Genomic DNA, 20543 nt, shown 5'->3' with positions numbered 1-20543 from the left:
AGTCCTACTTCTTGAAGGAAGCGTGGGGACCAGTTAGAGTTAGTCTAGTTTACTTCCCGCAAGGGGAAGGGATTGCAGGGGCACGTCTCTGCTGGACGTACCCATGCCAGCCAGATCACCCTAAGCTCTGCTGGCCATGGAGGCAGAAGCTTGAAGCCTCAGAAGCCAAGAGCATGGTCCAACTAAGGAGAGAGGTGCAGCATAAAGAAGAAATCAAAGTTACTAAGCTAGCCTGTCAGTACAGCAGAGAGAAAGAGATAAAGCAGAGTTGGGTTTGCCTGCCAGTTCATGCTAAAGCCTGCTGGAACCAAGACAAAGCCTGAAAACTGTTTGAAGAAACGTTTATTCAAGTAAAGCTGCCATTAAACTTCATCTCAAGGTCTAGACTCAAGTTATACTTTCAAATCCCTCAATTATTACCCCTTTTTATTGCTTCGGAGCCAAAGCCTGGAGACATTTAGGCCACACTACACCACTCGGCATTCCTACTAAACCTGGGAGGCGATATAGGGGCCCTGGGAGGAGGCGGCCCATTGCATAAGCGCCATAGAAGTGAATGGAGCGGTGGCCGAGCATGCACAGGTCATCAGTATCTGATCGGTGGGGGTTTTGACTCTCAGCACCCCCACCGATCAGCTGTGGTGCTTCCGTCCATTTTTATCCCGAATTTGCAGGGACTGTCCATACAAAATCAGTACTGCTGGCATCTACTGGATAGGTCATCAATACTGTACTGCCATAAAACCCCTAAACGACTGCATAGTAGGAATAAATATAAAAGGTTGAAATTAAAGTTTGAAAAAGTAAAAAAGAACAAAGGGAAAAAAAATCTAATTTCTTTAATAAGTCACTTATTGGAGATTTTTTTTAACCCTATACAGAAATGGTATAGCATTTTTTAGATGTTTAAAAAAATCCACCAAAAAACAATATAAATTTGATATCTTCATAAATGCATATGTTGCAGAGTGAATAGCGTCAAAACAAAACTAGTAAAAATGGCAGAATGGCGGTTTTTCCTTTCCCAAAAAGGTTTCTGAAAGTTTTTCAGTAAAACTTATATGTACCCTAATGTGGTGCCAAAAATGCAAAAAAACAAGATCTCATACGGCTACATTGAAGGAAAAAATATAAAAATGGATGATTTTGAAAAGGCGGGGACGAAAATAAATAAATAAAAGATTGCCAGGTCATGAATATAGATGAGCGAAATTCGTTCACGCTTCGTTTGGTGGTGAAAAAAGCAGAATTGCGTTATGGATTCCGTTACCACAGACCATAACGCAATTCTCCGATGGAATGCATAACGGAATACCTTTAGAGACATTCCGTTATTCATTCCGTCATAATAGAAGTCTATGGGCTGCATAATGGATCCGTCACGTTTCCGTTACCTGCATAAAGGAAACAGGACGATTCCGTTATGCAGGCCATAGACTTCTACTATGGCGGAATGAATAACGGAATGCCTCTAAAGGTTATGCATTCCGTCATAGAATTGCGTTATGGTCCGTGGTAACGGAATCCATAACGCAATTCACCTTTTACCAGTAAACGAAGCGTGAACGAATTTCATAACATGAGATTTCGCTCATCTCTAGTCATGAAGTCTAAAACTGGTTGTGCCATTAAGGGGTTAAAACCTATGTTTGACTACTCCATGGGGGAGATTTATCAAAACTGGCTTAGTTTCCCATTGCAAGCAATCAGATTCCACCTTTCATTTTTCAGAGCACCCCTGGAAAATGAAAGGTGAAAGCCGATTGGTTGCTATGGCCAACGAAGCCAGTTTTCCTTTACGCCAGACACATGTCACAGACATCCTCAGCGACCAATAGCAGAGGTCGGGTGGGCGGGGAAAACTGACAACAACCAATCAGCGGACCGTAAATATACAGTCCAGGCTGCGCCGTCGTTTTACTTCACCAATCTCATTGCAGCCGCGGAGCGCTGTAGCCAATCAGAGGCCGAGGCGGGGAGCGGTGAAAATGGCGGGTGGTGTGGAGGTGCAGGAGGCGACTGAGGTGTTTGCGCGGTTAAAGGTGAACACGGCGGCGGCCGTAGAGAAGGCGATGGCGGATGTCAGATTCAGTGGTCGTCTGCAGCCTGTCACTTGAGGAATACGTCTCCCAGCATGCTGCGCTGCCCTCGGGGCATGCTGGGATTTGTAGTTGCTTCACCACAGTGGCACTGCTGGGTCTGATACACCAGAGGCTGAGGTGGCTGCCCTGGAGGCTTCATTGTGATGTTCCTCTGTTATTCCTCCTGTAATTGTGTCACTACATGGATGACTGGGGGTTACCATTTCTTTTGGCAATAGGGAGCTTTCCTGCAGGGAAGAGCTGCTCCATTCACAGGGGGGATGGTAACACCCAGGTGTCTATTTAGCCAAGATTTCCAGGAGGAATAATTGAGTGATTTTTTTTTTATTTTTATTCTTTTTAATTCCTATTAGAAACTAGTAACAAGTTATCCCTGGTAGATTGAGGAGGGGGCTGACCGTCCCCTAGACCGTGAATGTTGTGGGGGAACCCCAGACTCTTGTGATCAGAGGGGGTCCCACCAGTCTAGTTATAGTGGATAGAAGATAATACCCCTTTAAAGACGAAGGAGCCGATCTGCAGCAAAGCCCCGAGGCTCTGTTCACACCTGCGTGACCAGCGGCGACTTATGACTTTTTTTTTTTTCAATGTCAAAAACGGCAGAATCTGCAATGGGGGCGGCAGAGCAACTGCTAGAGAGACAGACGTGTACAAGCTGACAGGAAGCAGAGGTCTTGAAAGTGGCGGGCTTGTCTGGAAAATTGATGACGGATCATCAATATCTGATCGGTGGGGGTCCGACACCCGGTGTCTGAGGGGTGGCCGGCTCTTCCTAGACCAGCGACATCACGTTCATCGGTCACATGACCTAGGTGCCGCTCAGCCCCATTGAAGTGAATGGACTGCAATGCCAAGCACGGCCACTACACAATGTATGGCGCTGTGTCCCCCACCGATGTCAAAACCCTGGAGAACCCCTTTAGGCCTCTTGCACGTTTTTTGCGGAACCATTCATTTCAATGGATCCGCAAAAAAACGTAAGGTACTCCGTATGCGTTCCGTTCAAAGAAAGAACATGTCCTATTATTGTACGCATAACGGACAAGGATAGGACTGTTCTATCAGGGGCCGGCTGTTCCGCAAAAAAAAAAAGAATGCACACGGACGTCATCCGTATTTTTTGCGGACTGCAAAATACTGAAAAAGCCATACGGTCGTGTGCAAGAGGCCTTAGGGTCCATTCACACGTCAGTATTTTTCTTTTCCAAATTTCCGTTCCGTTTTTTTGCAGATCTGTGTTTCCGCAAAAACCTTGTACATCCGCAAAAAAACGGAAGGAAGAACATATGTTGCTAGGGGACAAAAAAATTTTAAATATTTTTTTTTCTGGAAACGGATTTCGCAATTACAGATGACATTGATGCATTTCGCATGTCATCCGAATTTTTGCAGACTCATTGACTACAATGGGGCCACGGACCGCATTTTGCGGACAATAATAGGACAGGCTCTAACACGTCCGCAAAATGGGTCCGCACCGTTCGGCAATTTTTCGGAATGGGTGCGGACCCGTTCATTTTCAACGGGGCCGGAAAAGATGCGGACAACGCACAGTGTGCTGTCCGCATCCGCACTTCCGTTCCCCGCCCCCGCAAAAACATAGAACATGTCCTATTCTTGTCCACGGACAAGGAAAGGCAATTCTATTACAGTGTCGGCCACGTGCGGCCTGCAAAATGCGGAACGCACATGGCCGGTGTCCGTGTCTTGTGGACATGTGAATGGGCCCTTAATGTAATTAAAGCTGAGTAATGCAGGTTGTAATAGCGTCTTATTGTAGTGTCCTGCAACCTGTGGGTCCCCCAGTTATTACCAGCAAGGCCCAGATTGCTGGAGAAACTTACGGTGGTCTCAGTTCAGGGGGGTCCGAGTATTACTAAAATTAAAAGCTGTAGATAGGGTTGTTTCAGGTATCGAGTTTTCGATACCAAATCAATACTTTTGTACCGATACTGGGATTTGCCTTTAATTGATACTAGACTGTGCTACTGCACAGCCCAGTATCAGAGAACATGGGGCGCACTCCCCCTGTGCCGCCGCTGCCAATGAGGAGAGAGGGGCGGACGAGGGGAGGGTGCACTGCGCCACCAATGATAATTAACCTTTAATACAGATACAGGAGGCGGGTGCGGTGGCAGAATCGCATAGCCTGCACTCGACCTCTGTGACTGGTAGCTGGGTGCCGCACCTGAGGGGTTAACCGCCGCGAATCGCACTCCCCTGTCATAGATGTCGGGTGCAGGCTATGTGATTCTGCCGCTGCACCCACCTCCTGTATGTGCATTAGACGTTAATTATCATTGGTGGCGCAGTGCGCCCCCCCCCCCCCAGTATTAAAATCATTGGTGGCAGTGGCCACAGGGTCCCCCCCTCCTCATTGATGGCACAGACAGTGGCAGTTGTGATCGGAGCCCCAGCAGTGTAATCCTGGGGATCCGATCGGTTACCATGGCAGCCAGGACGCTACTGAAGTTCTGGCTGCCATGGTAACCTCCCTGCTGCTGTGTGTACTATGCACAGGGCAGCAGGGAGAGTGTGAAGTCCTAATCCTATAGTTTTATTTATTATTTTTTTTTTCTGTTATGGTGTTCACCGCACAGGAGATTTTTTTAAATAGTTTGGACCTTTTGGGCGTGGCGATATGTGATACGTTTATTTATTGTTTATATATTTTATATGTTGAAAAAGGGGGTGATTTATACTTAATATTTTGTTTTTTACTTTTTATTTAAGAACGATTTCCCTCCTTAAGGGCTAGAACCTTAGATCTTTTCATCACTTGTCCTATTCACCCTAATAGAGCTCTATCAGAGTGAATAGGACTCACACAGCAGCAGGGAGGATACCATGGCAGCCAGGGCTTCAGTAGTGTCCTGGCTGCCATGGAAACCCATCGGAGCCCCGCGACTTCACTGCTGGGGCTCTGATCACCACTGCCACCAATGAGGACCCTGTGGCCTCTGCCACCAATGATTTAATACTGGGGGGGGGCGCATTGCGCCACCAATGTTTTTAAACCATTAATACAAATACAGGAGGCGGGTGTCGGCGGCAGAATCACATAACCGGCACCCGACCTCTATGACGGGGAGCTGCAATCAGCGGCAGTTAACCCCCTCAGTTGCCGCACCTGAGGGGTTAACTGCCGCTGAACACATTTCCCTGTCAGAGGTCGGGTGCCGGTTATGCGATTCTGCCGCCGGCACCCGCCTCCTGTATCTGTATTAAACGTTAGTTATCGTCATTGGTGGCACAGGAGGGAGGGAGAGACTGCTTCCTTCTCTCCTGTGCTGCTGAGGAGAACATGGCGGGTGCTGAGAGCAGCGCGCAGTAGCGCAGCCTAGTATCTATAAAAGGCAAATCCCGGTATCGAATCGATACAGAAGTATCGATAATTCGATACCTGATGCAACCCTACATCAGACCACCCCTTTAACTTTTCTCCCGGTGGTCTGACGTTCTCGGCTGCTAACATGTCCTCCTTGGCTCTTTCTCCTCTTACAGAAGTTGTCTTGTCCGTCTCTTGAGGGAGTTTATGTGACTGAGCCCCGGGGTATTCATCAGCTCTTGTGCACGCCGTCTGCTCATCGCCTGGACATCCTGGAATGGATATGCGCCAGGTAATACCCCCACCTCTCGACAGGACTTTTTTTCCGTCCAGTATAACGGAGAGCAGACGGATCCGTTATGCGGCCTATAGACTTCCATTATGACAGATCAAAACGGAATGCCTCTTAAAGGCTTCTGTCTTATGGATTCCGTTATTTTCCGTTATACCGGTGATGTCAACAAGCCCTTACTATTCCTGCGTCATACCGTACAGAAGTGTGCACCCGCTGACATGTTTTTGGGTCTTCTTCCTCTGCAGAGCGTACCCCCCTCTACAGGAGCACTTCTCGACTTTGAAGGAATCTCAGGCAGAAGTAAAAGTGAAAGGTAACTTTCTCACATTTAGCTCTGACTGCTCTAATATTATCTCATACGCCCAGGAGCCGCTCACAAAACTGCCATGTACTAAAAGGAACAGTAGGTTCTGCATAATGTCACACGTGAATGTAATGGACACCCCCTTAAAATGGAGCCAGGCGAGGGATCAGCCGGCCGTACATTTTCCCTGTAGCGTCCATGCCTGCCCTTCACATGAGTAACTGTGACAGTGGTCTAGGCCATATGCCTTCATAGGACTTAGACCTCATGCACACAACCGTATGTATTTTGCGGTCCGCCAAAAATGGATCTGCAAAAAGTACGGATGACGTCCGCGTTCATTCCGTATCTTACGGAACAGCCGGCCCCTAATAGAACAGTCCTATCCTTGTCCGTAATGTGGACAATAATAGGACATGTGCTATTCCTTTGTGGAACGGACATACGGAAACGGAATGCACACGGAGTACCTTCATTTTTTTGTTTGCGGACCCATTGAAATGAATGGTTCCGTATACAGCTTGCAAAATTAACAGGAACGGACACGGAAAGAAATACGTTTGTGTGCATGAGGCCTAATGGAAAGGGTTGTGTTCAAAGAGGATTGTCTCCAGGACCCAGACTCCTTTTATCTGGAAAATGCTACATACAAGCTGATCACCTCACCACACATAGAATCTAAATACATACCATATGTTTCGCCCCATAAGATGCTTTTGTTTTTCTCAAAAGTGGGGGGGGGGGGGGGGAAATGCCCCTGCGTCTTATGGGCCAATACTAAGAAGCGCTTCCATTATGGTAGCGCTCATTAGGACCGGGAAGCGGTGAAGGATCTGTACTCACCGCTTCCTGGTCCTCTGCTGTCGGCTGGGAAGGCTGCGCACAGCGTGAGGGCGCTCTGTGATCTCATGCTGTGCGCAGCCTTCACAGCACAGCCGGAAGACAGAGAGCGCTGGAGGAGAGGAGCGGCGGCGTCCAGGAGCTGGAGAGGTAAGTGGTTTATTTATTTTATTAAACATGAGACGCAGTAGGGGCAACATGAGAGGCAGTGGGGGGCTACAGAGGGCTGATATGATGCAAAAGGGGCTGCTGGGGGCCAATATGAGAGGCAGTGGGGGCTGATATGAGGTCTGATTGGGGGTCATTCACATGACTTGTTGGGGGTCTGATTGGGGCTGTTAGCTGAGGTCTGATCTGAGGTGTAATGGAAAATATTTTTTTCTTATTGTCTTCCTCTAAAACCTAGGTGCGTCTTATGGGCGAAAAATACAGTACTTTATTTCATTTTAAAGGATATATCACAAAAAACGAGATTTTGTGAAACTCTTGTAAAATCTGTTTCTCGCTTGATTCATTGGGGGACACAGACCATGACCATGGGTATAGCTGCTTGCTGCCACTAGGAGGTGACACTAGGCTGAAAACTGTTAGCTCCTCCCCCGCCAGCTATACCCCCTCCGGCCAGGAGAGAGCTCTGTTTGTGCAAAAGCAGTAGGAGAAGCAGAAGGATATTACAACATCAACAAACTCACACGGTCAACGGACCCAAACGGGGGTGGGTGCTGTGTCCCCCAATGAATCAAGCGAGAAACAGATTTTACAGGTGAGTTTCACAAAATCTCGTTTTCTTGCTTATATCATTGGGGGACACAGACCATGGGACGTCCCTGGGGAGGGAACACAAAATAGAGCGAAGAAGGTAGAGAACCTCGTGACAGTCATCACACCGCGGCCTGCAAGACCAGGCAGCCCAGAGTGGCGTCCGCAGAAGCGAGAGTGTGAACCCTGTAAAACTTCGTAAAAGTGTGGAGGGAAGACCAGGTCGCGGCTTTACACAACTGAGCCGCCGACGCCTGGTGGAAGTGAGCCCAGGAGGACCCAAGTGCCCTGGTAGAGTGGGCCGTGATCCCCGGAGGGTGCGTCCTGTCCCGAACACGGTAGCATTCTAAAATAGTGGAGCGAATCCACCGGGAGATCGTCACCTTCGAAGCTGCCAATCCCTTCCTAGAACCCTCCGGAAGGACGAACAAGGCGTCCGTGCGCCGAAAGGGGGCCACAGCCGAAAGCTAAATCCGCAGAGCCCGCACCACATCCAAACGGTGTAACGACACCTCTCTCGGATGGGAGGGCCCAGGACAAAAGGACGGCAGGACAATGTCCTCATTGACGTGAAAAGCCGACACTACCTTGGGTAAGAAGGAAGGGACCAGACAGAGAACCACCTTGTCCTGATGAAAGACTAGGAATGGTTCAGCTCTGAAACCAGGAAGGCCACTTTCCAGGACAGCAGGCGGAGGGAAGCCTCCCGCAGGGGTTCGAAGGAAGAAGCTTGAAGAACCCCCAATACCAAGTTGAGGTCCCACGGATGTAGCGGGGGACGGTAGGGCGGAGCTGTGTGCGCAACGCCCTGAAGGAAGGTCTTAACAGGACCCATTCCCGCCAAGGATCGTTGAAGGAGAATAGAAAGGGCCGACACCTGGCCCTTCAAGGAGCTGAGCGCCATGCCCAGTTCCAGTCCGGACCCAAGGAAGGCCAGAACGACTGGCAGGGAGAAGGATCTGGGAGACAGGTCCCGCTCTTCACAGAACCGAAGAAAGGACTTCCAGGTTCTATAATAGATCCTGGAAGAGGTAGGTTTCCTGGCCCGAATAAGCATCCGAACTACCGCACCGGAAAAACACTGCTGCTTTGAAAGGAAGGTTTCAAGAGCCACGCCGTCAAACGTAGAGTATCTAAACTCGGGTGGAAGACGGGCTTTTGCGACAGAAGATCGGGTCTGAGAGGGAGCGGGTACGGAGCGTCCCCTAGTAGGAGGACAAGATCCGAATACTATGCTCGGCGCAGCCAGTCCGGAGCGATCAGCAGTGTCTGAACGCGCTCCCACTTGATCCTGCCGAGAATCCGAGGCGGGAGGGACAACGGCGGAAAGACATAGAGGAACGTGAACCCGTCCACCCCGCAAGCTGCGGGATCACTTGCGCGGGCGATGTAGCACGGAAGCTTGTGATTGAGGCGGGAGGCCATCAGATCCACGTCCTGCCGTCCCCAGCGATGACTTCCGGAGGGCGTCGAATACTTCCGGATGGAGAGACCATTCCCCGGGGTCTATCATCGTCCGGCTCAGGAAGTCTGCCGTCCAATTGACAACGCTGGGAATGTGGACCGCCGACGGAGCCGGAACATGAGGATCATTGCCGCTTCCGACATGACGGTCGAGCTGCTAGTCCCCCCCCCCCGATGGTTGACATACGCCACAGCTGTGGCATTGTCCGACTGGACCCGGACATGAATGCCCCACAGGAGGGGAGACTAATAGCGCAGTGAGAGGAAAATCGCACGAAGCTCCAAGACATTGATGGACAGTCTGGACTACGAAGGAGACCATACGCCCTGGACTGTCCGAGTGCCGAAGACCCCTCTCCAACCCTGAAGACTGGCGTCGGTTGTAATGACCGTCCACCTGATTGGAATGAAGGACTTCCCCCACCTCCCAGGTGAGTTGGGGAGAGCCACCAATAGAGGTCCGATCGAACCTGTTGAGGAAGGGAAAACCGATGATCCAAGGACTCCTGGGACTTGTCCCAGGCCGAGAGGATCACTCGCTGAAAGGACCGGGTGTGAAATTGAGCGAAAGGCCACTATAAGACCCAACACCTGCATACAAGCCCGGATGGAGACTGTGCGCTGCCGAATCAACTGGAGCACCGCGCTGCGAAGGTCCTTCACCTTGTCCGCTGGAAGACTCACCCGGGCTGCTCCAGAGTCCAGAATCATACCAAGGAACTGAGTCCGAGTGGACGAGACCAGGGAGGACTTCTGACGGTTCACTATCCACCCAAAGCGGGCGAGAGTGTCCAAGGTGATCTGCAGACTCTCCTCGCACTGCCGGATCGACGACGCTTTGATAAGAATGTCGTCCAGGTACGGAAGCAAGGTGAGGCCTCTGGAGCGAAGAAGGCCCATAAGCGGAGCGGGCACCTTGGAGAACACCCTCGGCGCAGTCACCAGACCGAACGGCAGGTTGACGAACTGGTAGTGGTCCGATTGGACCGTGAAGCGCAAAAAACACTGGTGGGCGATCGCAATGGGGACGTGTAGGTAGGCGTCATGGATATCCAAGGATGTCAGCCATTCCCCTTGCGCCAAGGAAGCCATCACGGAGCGAAGAGACTCCATGAGAAAACCGCGTACTCGAAGGTAACGGTTTACCATCTTGAGGTCCAACACCGGGTGGATTGCTCCCTTCTTCTTGGGCACAATAAAGAGGTTGGAGTAAAAACTGAAAAACCGCTCCCTCGCCGGAAACGGGGAGATAACTCCCCTGACCAGCAGCTCGTGAACCGCCTGAAAGAAGGCCCTCGCCCGAGACGGCTCCCTGGGGGGACGGGACAGAAAAAAACGGTTTGGAGGCATGGATTTGAACTCCAACTTGTAGCCCGAAGTGACCACCTCGAGCGCCCAGGCGTCTGAGATGTGGGCCTGCCAAAGCTCCTGAAAATGAAGGAGCCGACCCCCCCCCCCCCCCCCACCCAGGAAGGTGGGGGCGCACCTTCATGCCGGGGACTGCTTGCCAGAGGAAGAGCGCTGAGGCTGCGCTCGGGAACGCCAGGCGGGCTGTGGCTTTAACGAAGGCTTCTGCCTTTGCTCCTGTGTGGGCTGCCTCGCGGTCGAGGGAGCTGCCGGGCGGGTGCCCGTGAAGCGGCGAAAGGACTGGTGTTGCGCGGAAGGACGCGGTCGAGAAGAACGCTTGGGTTTGGGCTGCGGAAGATGGGTGCTTTTGCCACCCGTGGCCTCAGAAATGATTTCGTCAAGTTTGGGCCCAAAAAGACGAGAGCCAGCGAAAGGAAGAGATAGAAGGGAGCACTTGGAAGAAGAATCGGCCTGCCAGGCCTTTAGCCAAAGTTCCCGCTGAATGGAGACGGCAAAGGCGGAATACTGCGCGACCATGGAACCCGCGTCCAGAGCCGCCTCGCAAAGGTACTTCCCTGCCTAGGATATCTGGACCGCCAGAGCCTGGATTTCTGTGCCGGAAAGGTCAGAGTCTAAGTCCTGATGTAAGCGCAGGGCCCATTCAGAAACCGCCTTAGCCACCCACGCCGAAGCGAAAATGGGACGGAGTGCCGAACCGGTGGCTGAAAAGACTGACTTTGCAAGCGATTCAACCCGTCGGTCCACCGGGTCCTGCAGAGAGGAGCCGTCCGCAACCTGAATAGTGGTATTCTTGGCCAGGCGAGCCACCGGCAGGTCCACCTTTGGAGGGGAAGACCACTTACCCACCTAATCTGGGGGGAACAGATGAAGATCCAGCCGCTTGGGGATCAGGAAACGTGAACCTGGCTGTTCCCACGCTTTAGTGGTGAGAACGGAAAAGTCGTTGTGGACCGGGAACGATTTGGGAGTCTGCTTGGTACGCAGGAAAGAAACTCCCTGGTGACTGGAGGAGGGGCCCTCCTCCTGAAGTTGGAAGGTGTCCCGGATTGCCGAGACCAGACTGTCCACTAAGGCAACAATCTGAGACGAGCGGTCCAGATCCGTATCCGACTCTGCGAGTTCCACTTTGGACGAAGGGTCCCCAACCAACGAGGACGCCTTGGACAGCGAACCGGGGGGAGGAGGCGAAGGCGATGCATCCGAGGAGGAGAGGCGTTCCTGCCTGGGACGCTTGTTGGGGTGTCTGCTCCTGGATGGTACAGTATGCCCTAAGGCTCCATTCACACGTCTGCAAATGGGTCCGCATCCGTTCCGCAAATTTGCGGAACGGGTGCGGACCCATTCATTCTCTATGGGGACGGAATGGATGCGGACAGCACACAGTGTGCTGTCCGCAATTGCGGGGCGAGGCCCCAATCTTCGGGTCCGCAGCTCCGCAAAAGATAGAACATGTCCTATTCTTGTCCGCAGCTGCGGACAAGAATAGGCATTTCTATAGGGGTGCCGGGCGGGTGTGTTGCGGATCCGCAATTTGTGGGTCCGCAACACACCACGGACGTGTGAATGGAGCCTAAGAGAGAGCAGGTTGCGCAGGTGACGACGTCTCTACCAAGCGACCCATTAAGGAAAGGGTGGATTGGGAGATCTTGGATAGGTCAGTCACCGCCCGGGACAGGGATCTGGCCCATTCCGGTTCCATACTTCCAGCAGAAGGGTGCATGTCAGTGAGCTGCGACTGAGGCGGCGTGCTTTGGATGGCCTGGCATGAGGCACAGAGGGGGTTCGCCTGACCCCTAGGAAACTTCACATTACATGAAGTGCAGGCATAATGGGTAGCCCTACCGAGGACCTGGGGCGTGGGATCTGCTGGGTCCGACATGACAGGTGTCAGGGAGCCAGAGAGGGTACAGAGGAGGGGAGCAGTGCTGGTCCTACCAAAGTGGAGCAGAGTTAACCCTTGCTGGACGTGTCACCAGGAGCAGGATGAAGCGGGTTGAGGTGGTCTGCGGCGAGCTGGAGAGGAGGGAGCAGACCCAAGATGATGTCCCTCTCAGGCTGGGAAACCGCATGCACGGCTGGGTACTTCCGGATGGAGAGCCGGGAGGAAGGGAAGCGCGGCGGGAAAGATAGGCTCCGCCCCCCTCCAGCCGCCCCGGTGGATGGACAGACGGTGCGAAGCCACACCCCCGCCTAGCGCTGCCGGGAATCCGGAGAAAGAAGGGGTCCCGACCTATATAAGCGCAGCGCCTCCCCCCCCCCCCCGTAAATCACTGAGCCCGGTGGGGAAGCCGCCGCACATGCAGAGTTAACCCTCGCAACCCCTTGCCGGCGGTGCAGAGCTCTTTGTAGCCCTGGACCCCCAACCTAAAAGGGAAAATAAAAATAACAGCCACCCGGCAGAGGGGGTCTGCCTCCTACGACACTAAGCTAAAAACTGAGGGCTCTCTCCTGGCCGGAGGGGGTATAGCTGGCGGGGGAGGAGCTAACAGTTTTCAGCCTAGTGTCGCCTCCTAGTGGCAGCAAGCAGCTATACCCATGGTCATGGTCTGTATCCCCCAATGATATAAGCGAGAAATGTAAAATATTACAAATATTGCAGTTTGGACTTACACTGTGGACAGAATCGCACCTCCCAGTGTCCAGGTCTAATCAAACCCACCCAGCATAAAATAACGATGAGCAGTACAATGGTAGGCAAACAATCAGTAGTACCGAGCAAATTGTCAATGTCAAGGGGTTAAACCAGAAAATGGACTCTGGATATTAAAAGCCACTTTACCTTAGAGCGTCTGTTTTTTCGCTTTCTGATTAGTAAACTTAGTGACCGGGAACTGAGTGCTCTTGTGGTGAACTGGATGAACTACTGTAATACTGATAAGGGTGTGTGTTATCCTTACATGTCGGCCATATTGTAGTTAAATATTACCGGCGCTCCGCAGGTCCGGGTTTAAACCACTCCAGTGATCTGAGCACATCGGGCACAGATGGAGGGAGATTAGCGACATGAAGATATATTTCATTTACATAACAGTCTGCAGAAATTGTATTTTTCCATATCCAAAGGTAAAGGTTATGGAGGTCTTGAACACACATAACACGGGTCCATCTCCTCCTCCTCCTCATCTCTGGGGGGCAGGATCGCAGCCTCGGTCATCAGTGGACACAGCAGTGACCTAAACTCCAGCATTTCTTCCAAATGTCCTGTTTCACATTCGCTACTACTTGGCGAAGACGTATAAAGTGAAATCTCTCCGCTACCGACCCCAATCAGGACTGGATTTTTGTGTTCACTTCCCTGATATACTAGTATGTCTGTGGTTTCCTTGAGTGGATTATATCCGCAGGTTATGACAAAAATGTCTGAACCCAGTTTGGCAAGTCAAAAATTACAGTAGGGGACCTCTCCAAACAAGATGCCCTCCCCCCACCCCATTATCCCAATAGGTGGTGACCCCCGAAGTATGATTGACTTTTGTGGCCTATCTTGGTAACGTTCTACACAATATCCTCGTCAGTGCTCCTTCTTAAAGGGCACCTATCATCTTAACAAACTTCTGTCATTTCATAGTAAGTAGTCAGAAGGTTATGATCAATGGGGGGGGTGGGGGGGATAGACCCCCACTGAACATTAAAAATGAAGGGGCACGGTGTTTCATTGGGCTATCCTTGGAGAACAAAATGAGTGGTGTATGTACATGCATTGGAAGACCACTGTGACCCTTCATTTCAGTGGTCACGGGATCTCTGCACCCCCCCCCCCCCCCCCCCCAGTGATCAAAACTACTTCTTTCTTCTTCTTTCTTTTTCTTTCTTGTTCTGTGACCGCTTCTGTGCAGGTAGCAACATTCACTCCAAGAGTTGTCACTCGCACAGGAAGTCACATGGTCGCCAGGCAACCCAAATGAACTTGCCTTTGAGAATATACAAAGAGCAACAAGAAGCAAAGCAAACGTCGATTCTGCAAAGTTATGTAATACTGTACTAAATAATGTAAGGGTGAGGTTTGTGCAGAGAAGCTATTCATAGAGCGGCGCTGACTGGAGTACAAACACTTGTTGGATGTGATTCATCGGGTGGAGGCTCTTTTTCCCTCAGACCATCAGGAAGTGTCGTCTGTCATTTTTAGGTTTGTGGTTTTCACCACTGGAGTAGAACTACACACAGGATTACACTTTTATAGAGTGTCTGACAGATGAATATTTCATGGTTACAAAGTTTTATGCAAGTCACGTATAGCCGCCATACATACGTGTAGCACCGGGATATTTTACTTAATGTAATAAGATAGACGGAGATTGACTGACTGATCAAAATGGCGTACTTTACTGCAGAAAACTAGCGTAGATGCCTTTTTCCACCTTAGAAGTGGCCTAAGACGTGACTGTGTTCACCAAAAAATGCAGCAAAAGTTTGGCGCATGATTCCAGCGTATTGTAAGCTAACTCGTAGATGGTGTAAACTTGGAGGGACATCTGTTATGACCACATTCTGTACAGGAGTCTTAATCTCTACTCCACCGACATCAGATGAGCCACAATTATAAAGAGCTGTATACTTTTAATAGTAATGGCACAGGTCCATTCAGCAGAAACGGAAGTCTGTGCTGGCTAGGCCCAGCCCTCTTTTTGGAAGAGTGACCAGTGGGGCGCAAACCCCACCAAATGAGACTGACACCAGAAAACTGTTGCAAGGGAAACGCCCCTTAGACTGAACAGGGTAAAGGTGCTCCAGATTCAGCATCCAGTCTCAGCCATTGTGATAAATAGATGGCAGGTGTGGACTGTATTGTCTAAATTTAGCTGTCTATATCTTAACCCCATTTTTGTTTTTTACTCCCCGCCTTCCCATAGTCCTAACTTTTTAATTTTTCCATTCACATAGCCTTATGAGGGCTTATTTTTTTGCGGGACAGGTTGTAATTTCTAATGTCACCATTTACGGTTGCATTCCATGTAGTAGGATGTGGGAAAAAAAATTCCAAATGGGGTAGAATTGGGGAAAAACGCAATTCTGATAAAGGTTTTTATTTATTTTATCTTTTTACACTGTACACTATGCAGTAAATTTGACCTGATATCTTCATTCTTCAGGTCAGTACGGTTCCAACGATACCACACGAATAATTTTTCTTGCGTTTTAATACTGAAAAAAAAATACAACTTTTGAGGAAAAAAATGTTTTTTGTTTTTCATAACCATATTCTGACCCCTATAACTATTTTCTAGCTATGTGTACGGGGCTGTGTGAGGGCTCATTTTTTGGGGGACGATCTGTTCTTTTCAGTGATACCAATTCTAAGTGTGTGCGACTTATTGATCTTATAAAAAAAAGTATTGGGTAGTTGGCTGTTTTTATTCTTTTTTCCTCTACTCTTGTTAGCCATTTTAATATTGTTATATTTTAATAGTTTAGGCATTTTTGCACGCAGCGATGCCCATGATTATTTATTTTTTATTGGTTAAGTATTTTTATTTTAAGTAAAGGGGGGTGATTTGAAAGTTGTTGTGTTTTTTTTTTTATTTTTTATATATATATATATTTGTAAAAACTTCTTTTTTTTTTTACTTTTGTCACCTTGGGTGACAATAACTGGCAATCATTCGATTGCCCATAGTATTCAGTGATCTCTAAATAGCCATTATTGAAGACTTAATTTGCACTATATCAATACAAGGCCTGTATTGAGATATATATATATATATATATATATATATATATATATATATATATATATATATATATATATATATATATATATATATATATATATCTATCTCTCAATACATTTATAAAAACGGGCAGCACTCCAGCGGATAAAAAGATGAAAAAAACTTTATTTACCCATAAGGCGAATGCAACGTTTCGGCTCTACATAGGAGCCTTCCTCAAGCTTCTATGTAGAGCCGAAACGTTGCATTCGCCTTATGGGTAAATAAAGTTTTTTTCATCTTTTTATCCGCTGGAGTGCTGCCCGTTTTTATAAATGTATTGAGAGATAGATATATATATATATATATCTATCTCTCAATACATTTATAAAAACGGGCAGCACTCCAGCGGATAAAAAGATGAAAAAAACTTTATTTACCCATAAGGCGAATGCAACGTTTCGGCTCTACATAGAAGCTTGAGGAAGGCTCCTATGTAGAGCCGAAACGTTGCATTCGCCTTATGGGTAAATAAAGTTTTTTTTATCCGCTGGAGTGCTGCCCGTTTTTATATTTTGTATTCATCTGGATTGGCTTATATCCACATTGGGCCTGTGCACCCTCTATTCATTTTTCTAAACTGTGATGTGCTGCCATCTTTTTCTCTTTTTTTATATATATATAATTTATTACACTGCTCAAAAAAATAAAGGGAACACTTAAACAACACAATGTAACTCCAAGTCAATCACACTTCTGTGAAATCAAACTGTCCACTTAGGAAGCAACACTGAGTGACAATCAATTTCACATGCTGTTGTGCAAATGGGATAGACAACAGGTGGAAATTACAGGCAATTAGCAAGACACCCCCAATAAAGGAGTGGTGCTGCAGGTGGTGACCACAGACCACTTCTCAGTTCCTATGCTTCTTGGCTGATGTTTTGGTCACTTTTGAATGCTGGCGGTGCTTTCACTCTAGTGGTAGCATGAGACGGAGTCTACAACCCACACAAGTGGCTCAGGTAGTGCAGCTTATCCAGGATGGCACATCAATGCGAGCTGTGGCAAGAAGGTTTGCTGTGTCTGTCAGCGTAGTGTCCAGAGGCGCTACCAGGAGACAGGTCAGTACATCAGGAGACGTGGAGGAGGCCGTAGGAGGGCAACAACCCAGCAGCAGGACCGCTACCTCCGCCTTTGTGCAAGGAGGAGCACTGCCAGAGCCCTGCAAAATGACCTCCAGCAGGCCACAAATGTGCATGTGTCTGCTCAAACGGTCAGAAACAGTCTCCATGAGGGTGATATGAGGGCCCGACGTCCACAGGTGGGGGTTGTGCTTACAGCCCAACACCGTGCAGGACGTTTGGCATTTGCCAGAGAACACCAAGATTGGCAAATTCACCACTGGCGCCCTGTGCTCTTCACAGATGAAAGCAGGTTCACACTGAGCACATGTGACAGACGTGACAGAGTCTGGAGACGCCGTGGAGAACGTTCTGCTGCCTGCAACATCCTCCAGCATGACCGGTTTGGCATTGGGTCAGTAATGGTGTGGGGTGGCATTTCTTTGGAGGGCCGCACAGCCCTCCATGTGCTCGCCAGAGGTAGCCTGACTGCCATTAGGTACCGAGATAAGATCCTTAGACCCCTTGTGAGACCATATGCTAGTGCGGTTGGCCCTGGGTTCCTCCTAATTCAAGACAATGCTAGACCTCATGTGGCTGGAGTGTGTCAGCAGTTCCTGCAAGACGAAGGCATTGATGCTATGGACTGGCCCGCCCGTTCCCCAGACCTGAATCCAATTGAGCACATCTGGGACATCATGTCTCGCTCTATCCACCAACGTCACGTTGCACCACAGACTGTCCAGGAGTTGGCAGATGCTTTAGTCCAGGTCTGGGAGGAGATCCCTCAGGAGACCGTCCGCCACCTCATCAGGAGCATGCACAGGCGTTGTAGGGAGGTCATACAGGCACGTGGAGGCCACACACACTACTGAGCCTCATTCTGACTTGTTTTAAGGACATTACATCAAAGTTGGATCAGCCTGTAGTGTGTTTTTCCACTTTAATTTTGAGTGTGACTCCAAATCCAGACCCCCATGGGTTGAAAAATTTGATTTCCATTTTTTAATTTTTGTGTGATTTTGTTGTCAGCACATTCAACTATGTAAAGAACAAAGTATTTCAGAAGAATATTTAATTAATTCAGATCTAGGATGTTATTTTTGTGTTCCCTTTATTTTTTTGAGCAGTGTGTATGTATGTGTATATATAGATAGATAGATAGATAGATTATCTATCTATCTATCTATCTATCTGTCATGGGTCCGATCCCCAAACATATCGCCCTCTTGCGCATGCAGCGGGCGCCTTAGCCGTGGGGTCTCTGCTATTTTAAATAGCAGAGAGCCGCGGCACATGTATGCAATCAGCCATAAGGCGCAGACTGGAACCGGAAATCGCGCGCTTCTGGTCCGGCAACAGCGTTCCCCGGCTGAGATCGGGGGACCTGTTACCTTGATCTAATTGACCGAAGCCCATGACAGATAGATATATAATCTGTCATGGGCTTCGGTCAATTAGATCAAGGTAACAGGTCCCCCGATCTCAGCCAGGGAACGCTGTTACCGGACCGGAAGCGCGCGATTTCCGGTTCCAGTCTGCGCCTTATGGCTGATTGCATACATGTGCCGCGGCTCTCTGCTATTTAAAATAGCAGAGACCCCACTGCTAAGGCGCCCGCTGCATGCGCAAGAGGGCGCTATGTTTGGGGATCGGACCCATGACGTACAGCTACGTCATGGGTCCTTAAGTGGTTAAAGTGGCTCTCCAGGATTTTGATATTGATGGCCTCTCCTCAGGATAGGTCATCAATGACAGATCTGCAGGGGTCCAACTCCCGACACCCTCACCCATCAGCTGTATGAAGAGGCCATGCAACTCGGTGAGCGCTTAGGCCTCTTTCAAGGTCATGTGACGTCACGTTCATTGGCCAAACGGCCTATACACAGCTCACTTGAATGGGGCTGGGCTGCAATACCAAGCATGGCCACTATACCATGGACGGTGCTGTGCTTGGTGAGCTGTAAGGAGGCCGCAGCACTTACCAGAGCACCCCAGCCTCTTGATAGAGCTGATCTGTGGAGATGCTGGGAGTCAGACCCCCGCCAAACAGATATTGATGACCTGCCCCGAGGTTAGGCTATCAATATGAAAATCCCAGAAAAACCTTGAAGACACTTGTCGTAAATGTGGCCCCATGTGTTTATGCATAAGTGTAGAATATATATAAAATATACATGTATTTATATCCACTTGGAAACTGAATTCCAAAATTTAATTAACGCCTGTATTTGTTTTCCAGAGATGGCAAAACTTGGCTTTGATCTGATGTTGTGTCATCCAGAAGACGTGGACCTCATAAAGGTAAGTGACTGAACAGAGCCTCTTGTCAGTTTCGTCCCATGAACACAGAAATGTCAGAATCATTTTTTTTTTAACAGGGAGCCAGCTGCTTCTCCTCAGTAGGATGCTGTAGATGCCCTTTCCCTCTCCTGACAGCGTATTGTCCATGGGGTCATTTAGACACACAGGATTCCAGTACATATTATTGTTCTATAATAAAGGGGCAAATACTTTTTCACAGCGCTGCATAGGTTATAAAATGGAGAGTTGCTTAGTTATTCTCGCCCTGTAAAGATGTAGCGTAACACTAGGATATGCCATTGCCATCACTTTATGATCTGTGGGGACCTGACCACTAGGACCCCACTAATCCTGAGAATGAAGGGGCAGCGCTCCAAGCCACTTCATTTGTTTCTTCCTGTGCGACCATGTCCCAGACAACCATCTCTATAGCAGTTCTCATCAATAGGAGGTGGCCTAAGGAGCCGCAGCAATGAATGATCACTGTGGGTCCCAGAGGACAGGCCTCCATTAATCATATAGTGATTGCATATCCTAGCGATATGCCCTCACTTTAGAAGATGGGAATAGCCCTTTAGGGTATGTCCACCCAGAACTGAAATGCTGCATATTTTCCACATTGGAAAGTCTGCAGCAAAATGGTGCGGGTTTTTGTTGTGGAATTTGTAGTATGATTGCTGCAGGGATTTCACCCTATGCGTTGCAAAAGGTAAAATCCCACCTTTTATAAATTGAGTTGCTGCCCCACAGATCAGATTAGGGGGCGGATTCCGCTGAAATTCTGGGGCACACAGTCTGCGGCGTATATACATCCTGTGTGAACGTATACCCTTAATCTCTTTCTTGACTTGTGGTACTCTTAAGGGTCCATTCACACGTCCGTAAGTGTTTTGCGGATCCGGGCTGCACATCGCCGGCACTATAATAGAAAATTCCTAATCTTGTCAGCAATTGCAGACAAGAATAGGACATGTTCTATTTTTTTTGTGGAAACGGAAGCACGTGTG

The 20543-nt window shown here is 49.1% G+C and overlaps 1 protein-coding gene across 2 annotated transcripts in view; it reads left to right on the top strand.

Moving 5' to 3' along the window:
- Positions 1-1942: 1942 nt before the first annotated feature.
- The window catches only part of HAUS7 (HAUS augmin like complex subunit 7), a 44234-nt gene continuing 25633 nt past the window's right edge, over positions 1943-20543 (top strand). For both annotated transcript variants that reach the window (XM_040405682.1, XM_040405681.1), the window contains exons 1-4: positions 1943-2042; positions 5607-5722; positions 5971-6038; positions 19475-19536. In XM_040405682.1, coding sequence (XP_040261616.1) covers positions 1989-2042; positions 5607-5722; positions 5971-6038; positions 19475-19536 — 300 coding nt within the window. In that variant the 5' untranslated portion in view covers positions 1943-1988. The remainder of the gene's footprint in view (positions 2043-5606; positions 5723-5970; positions 6039-19474; positions 19537-20543) is intronic.

Source organism: Bufo bufo, chromosome 8 (genome assembly GCF_905171765.1).
Source record: "Bufo bufo chromosome 8, aBufBuf1.1, whole genome shotgun sequence".
Lineage (NCBI taxonomy): Eukaryota > Metazoa > Chordata > Amphibia > Anura > Bufonidae > Bufo > Bufo bufo.
The sequence above is the reverse complement of the archived record's forward strand: the minus strand, read 5'-3'. Positions and strand labels throughout refer to the sequence as shown.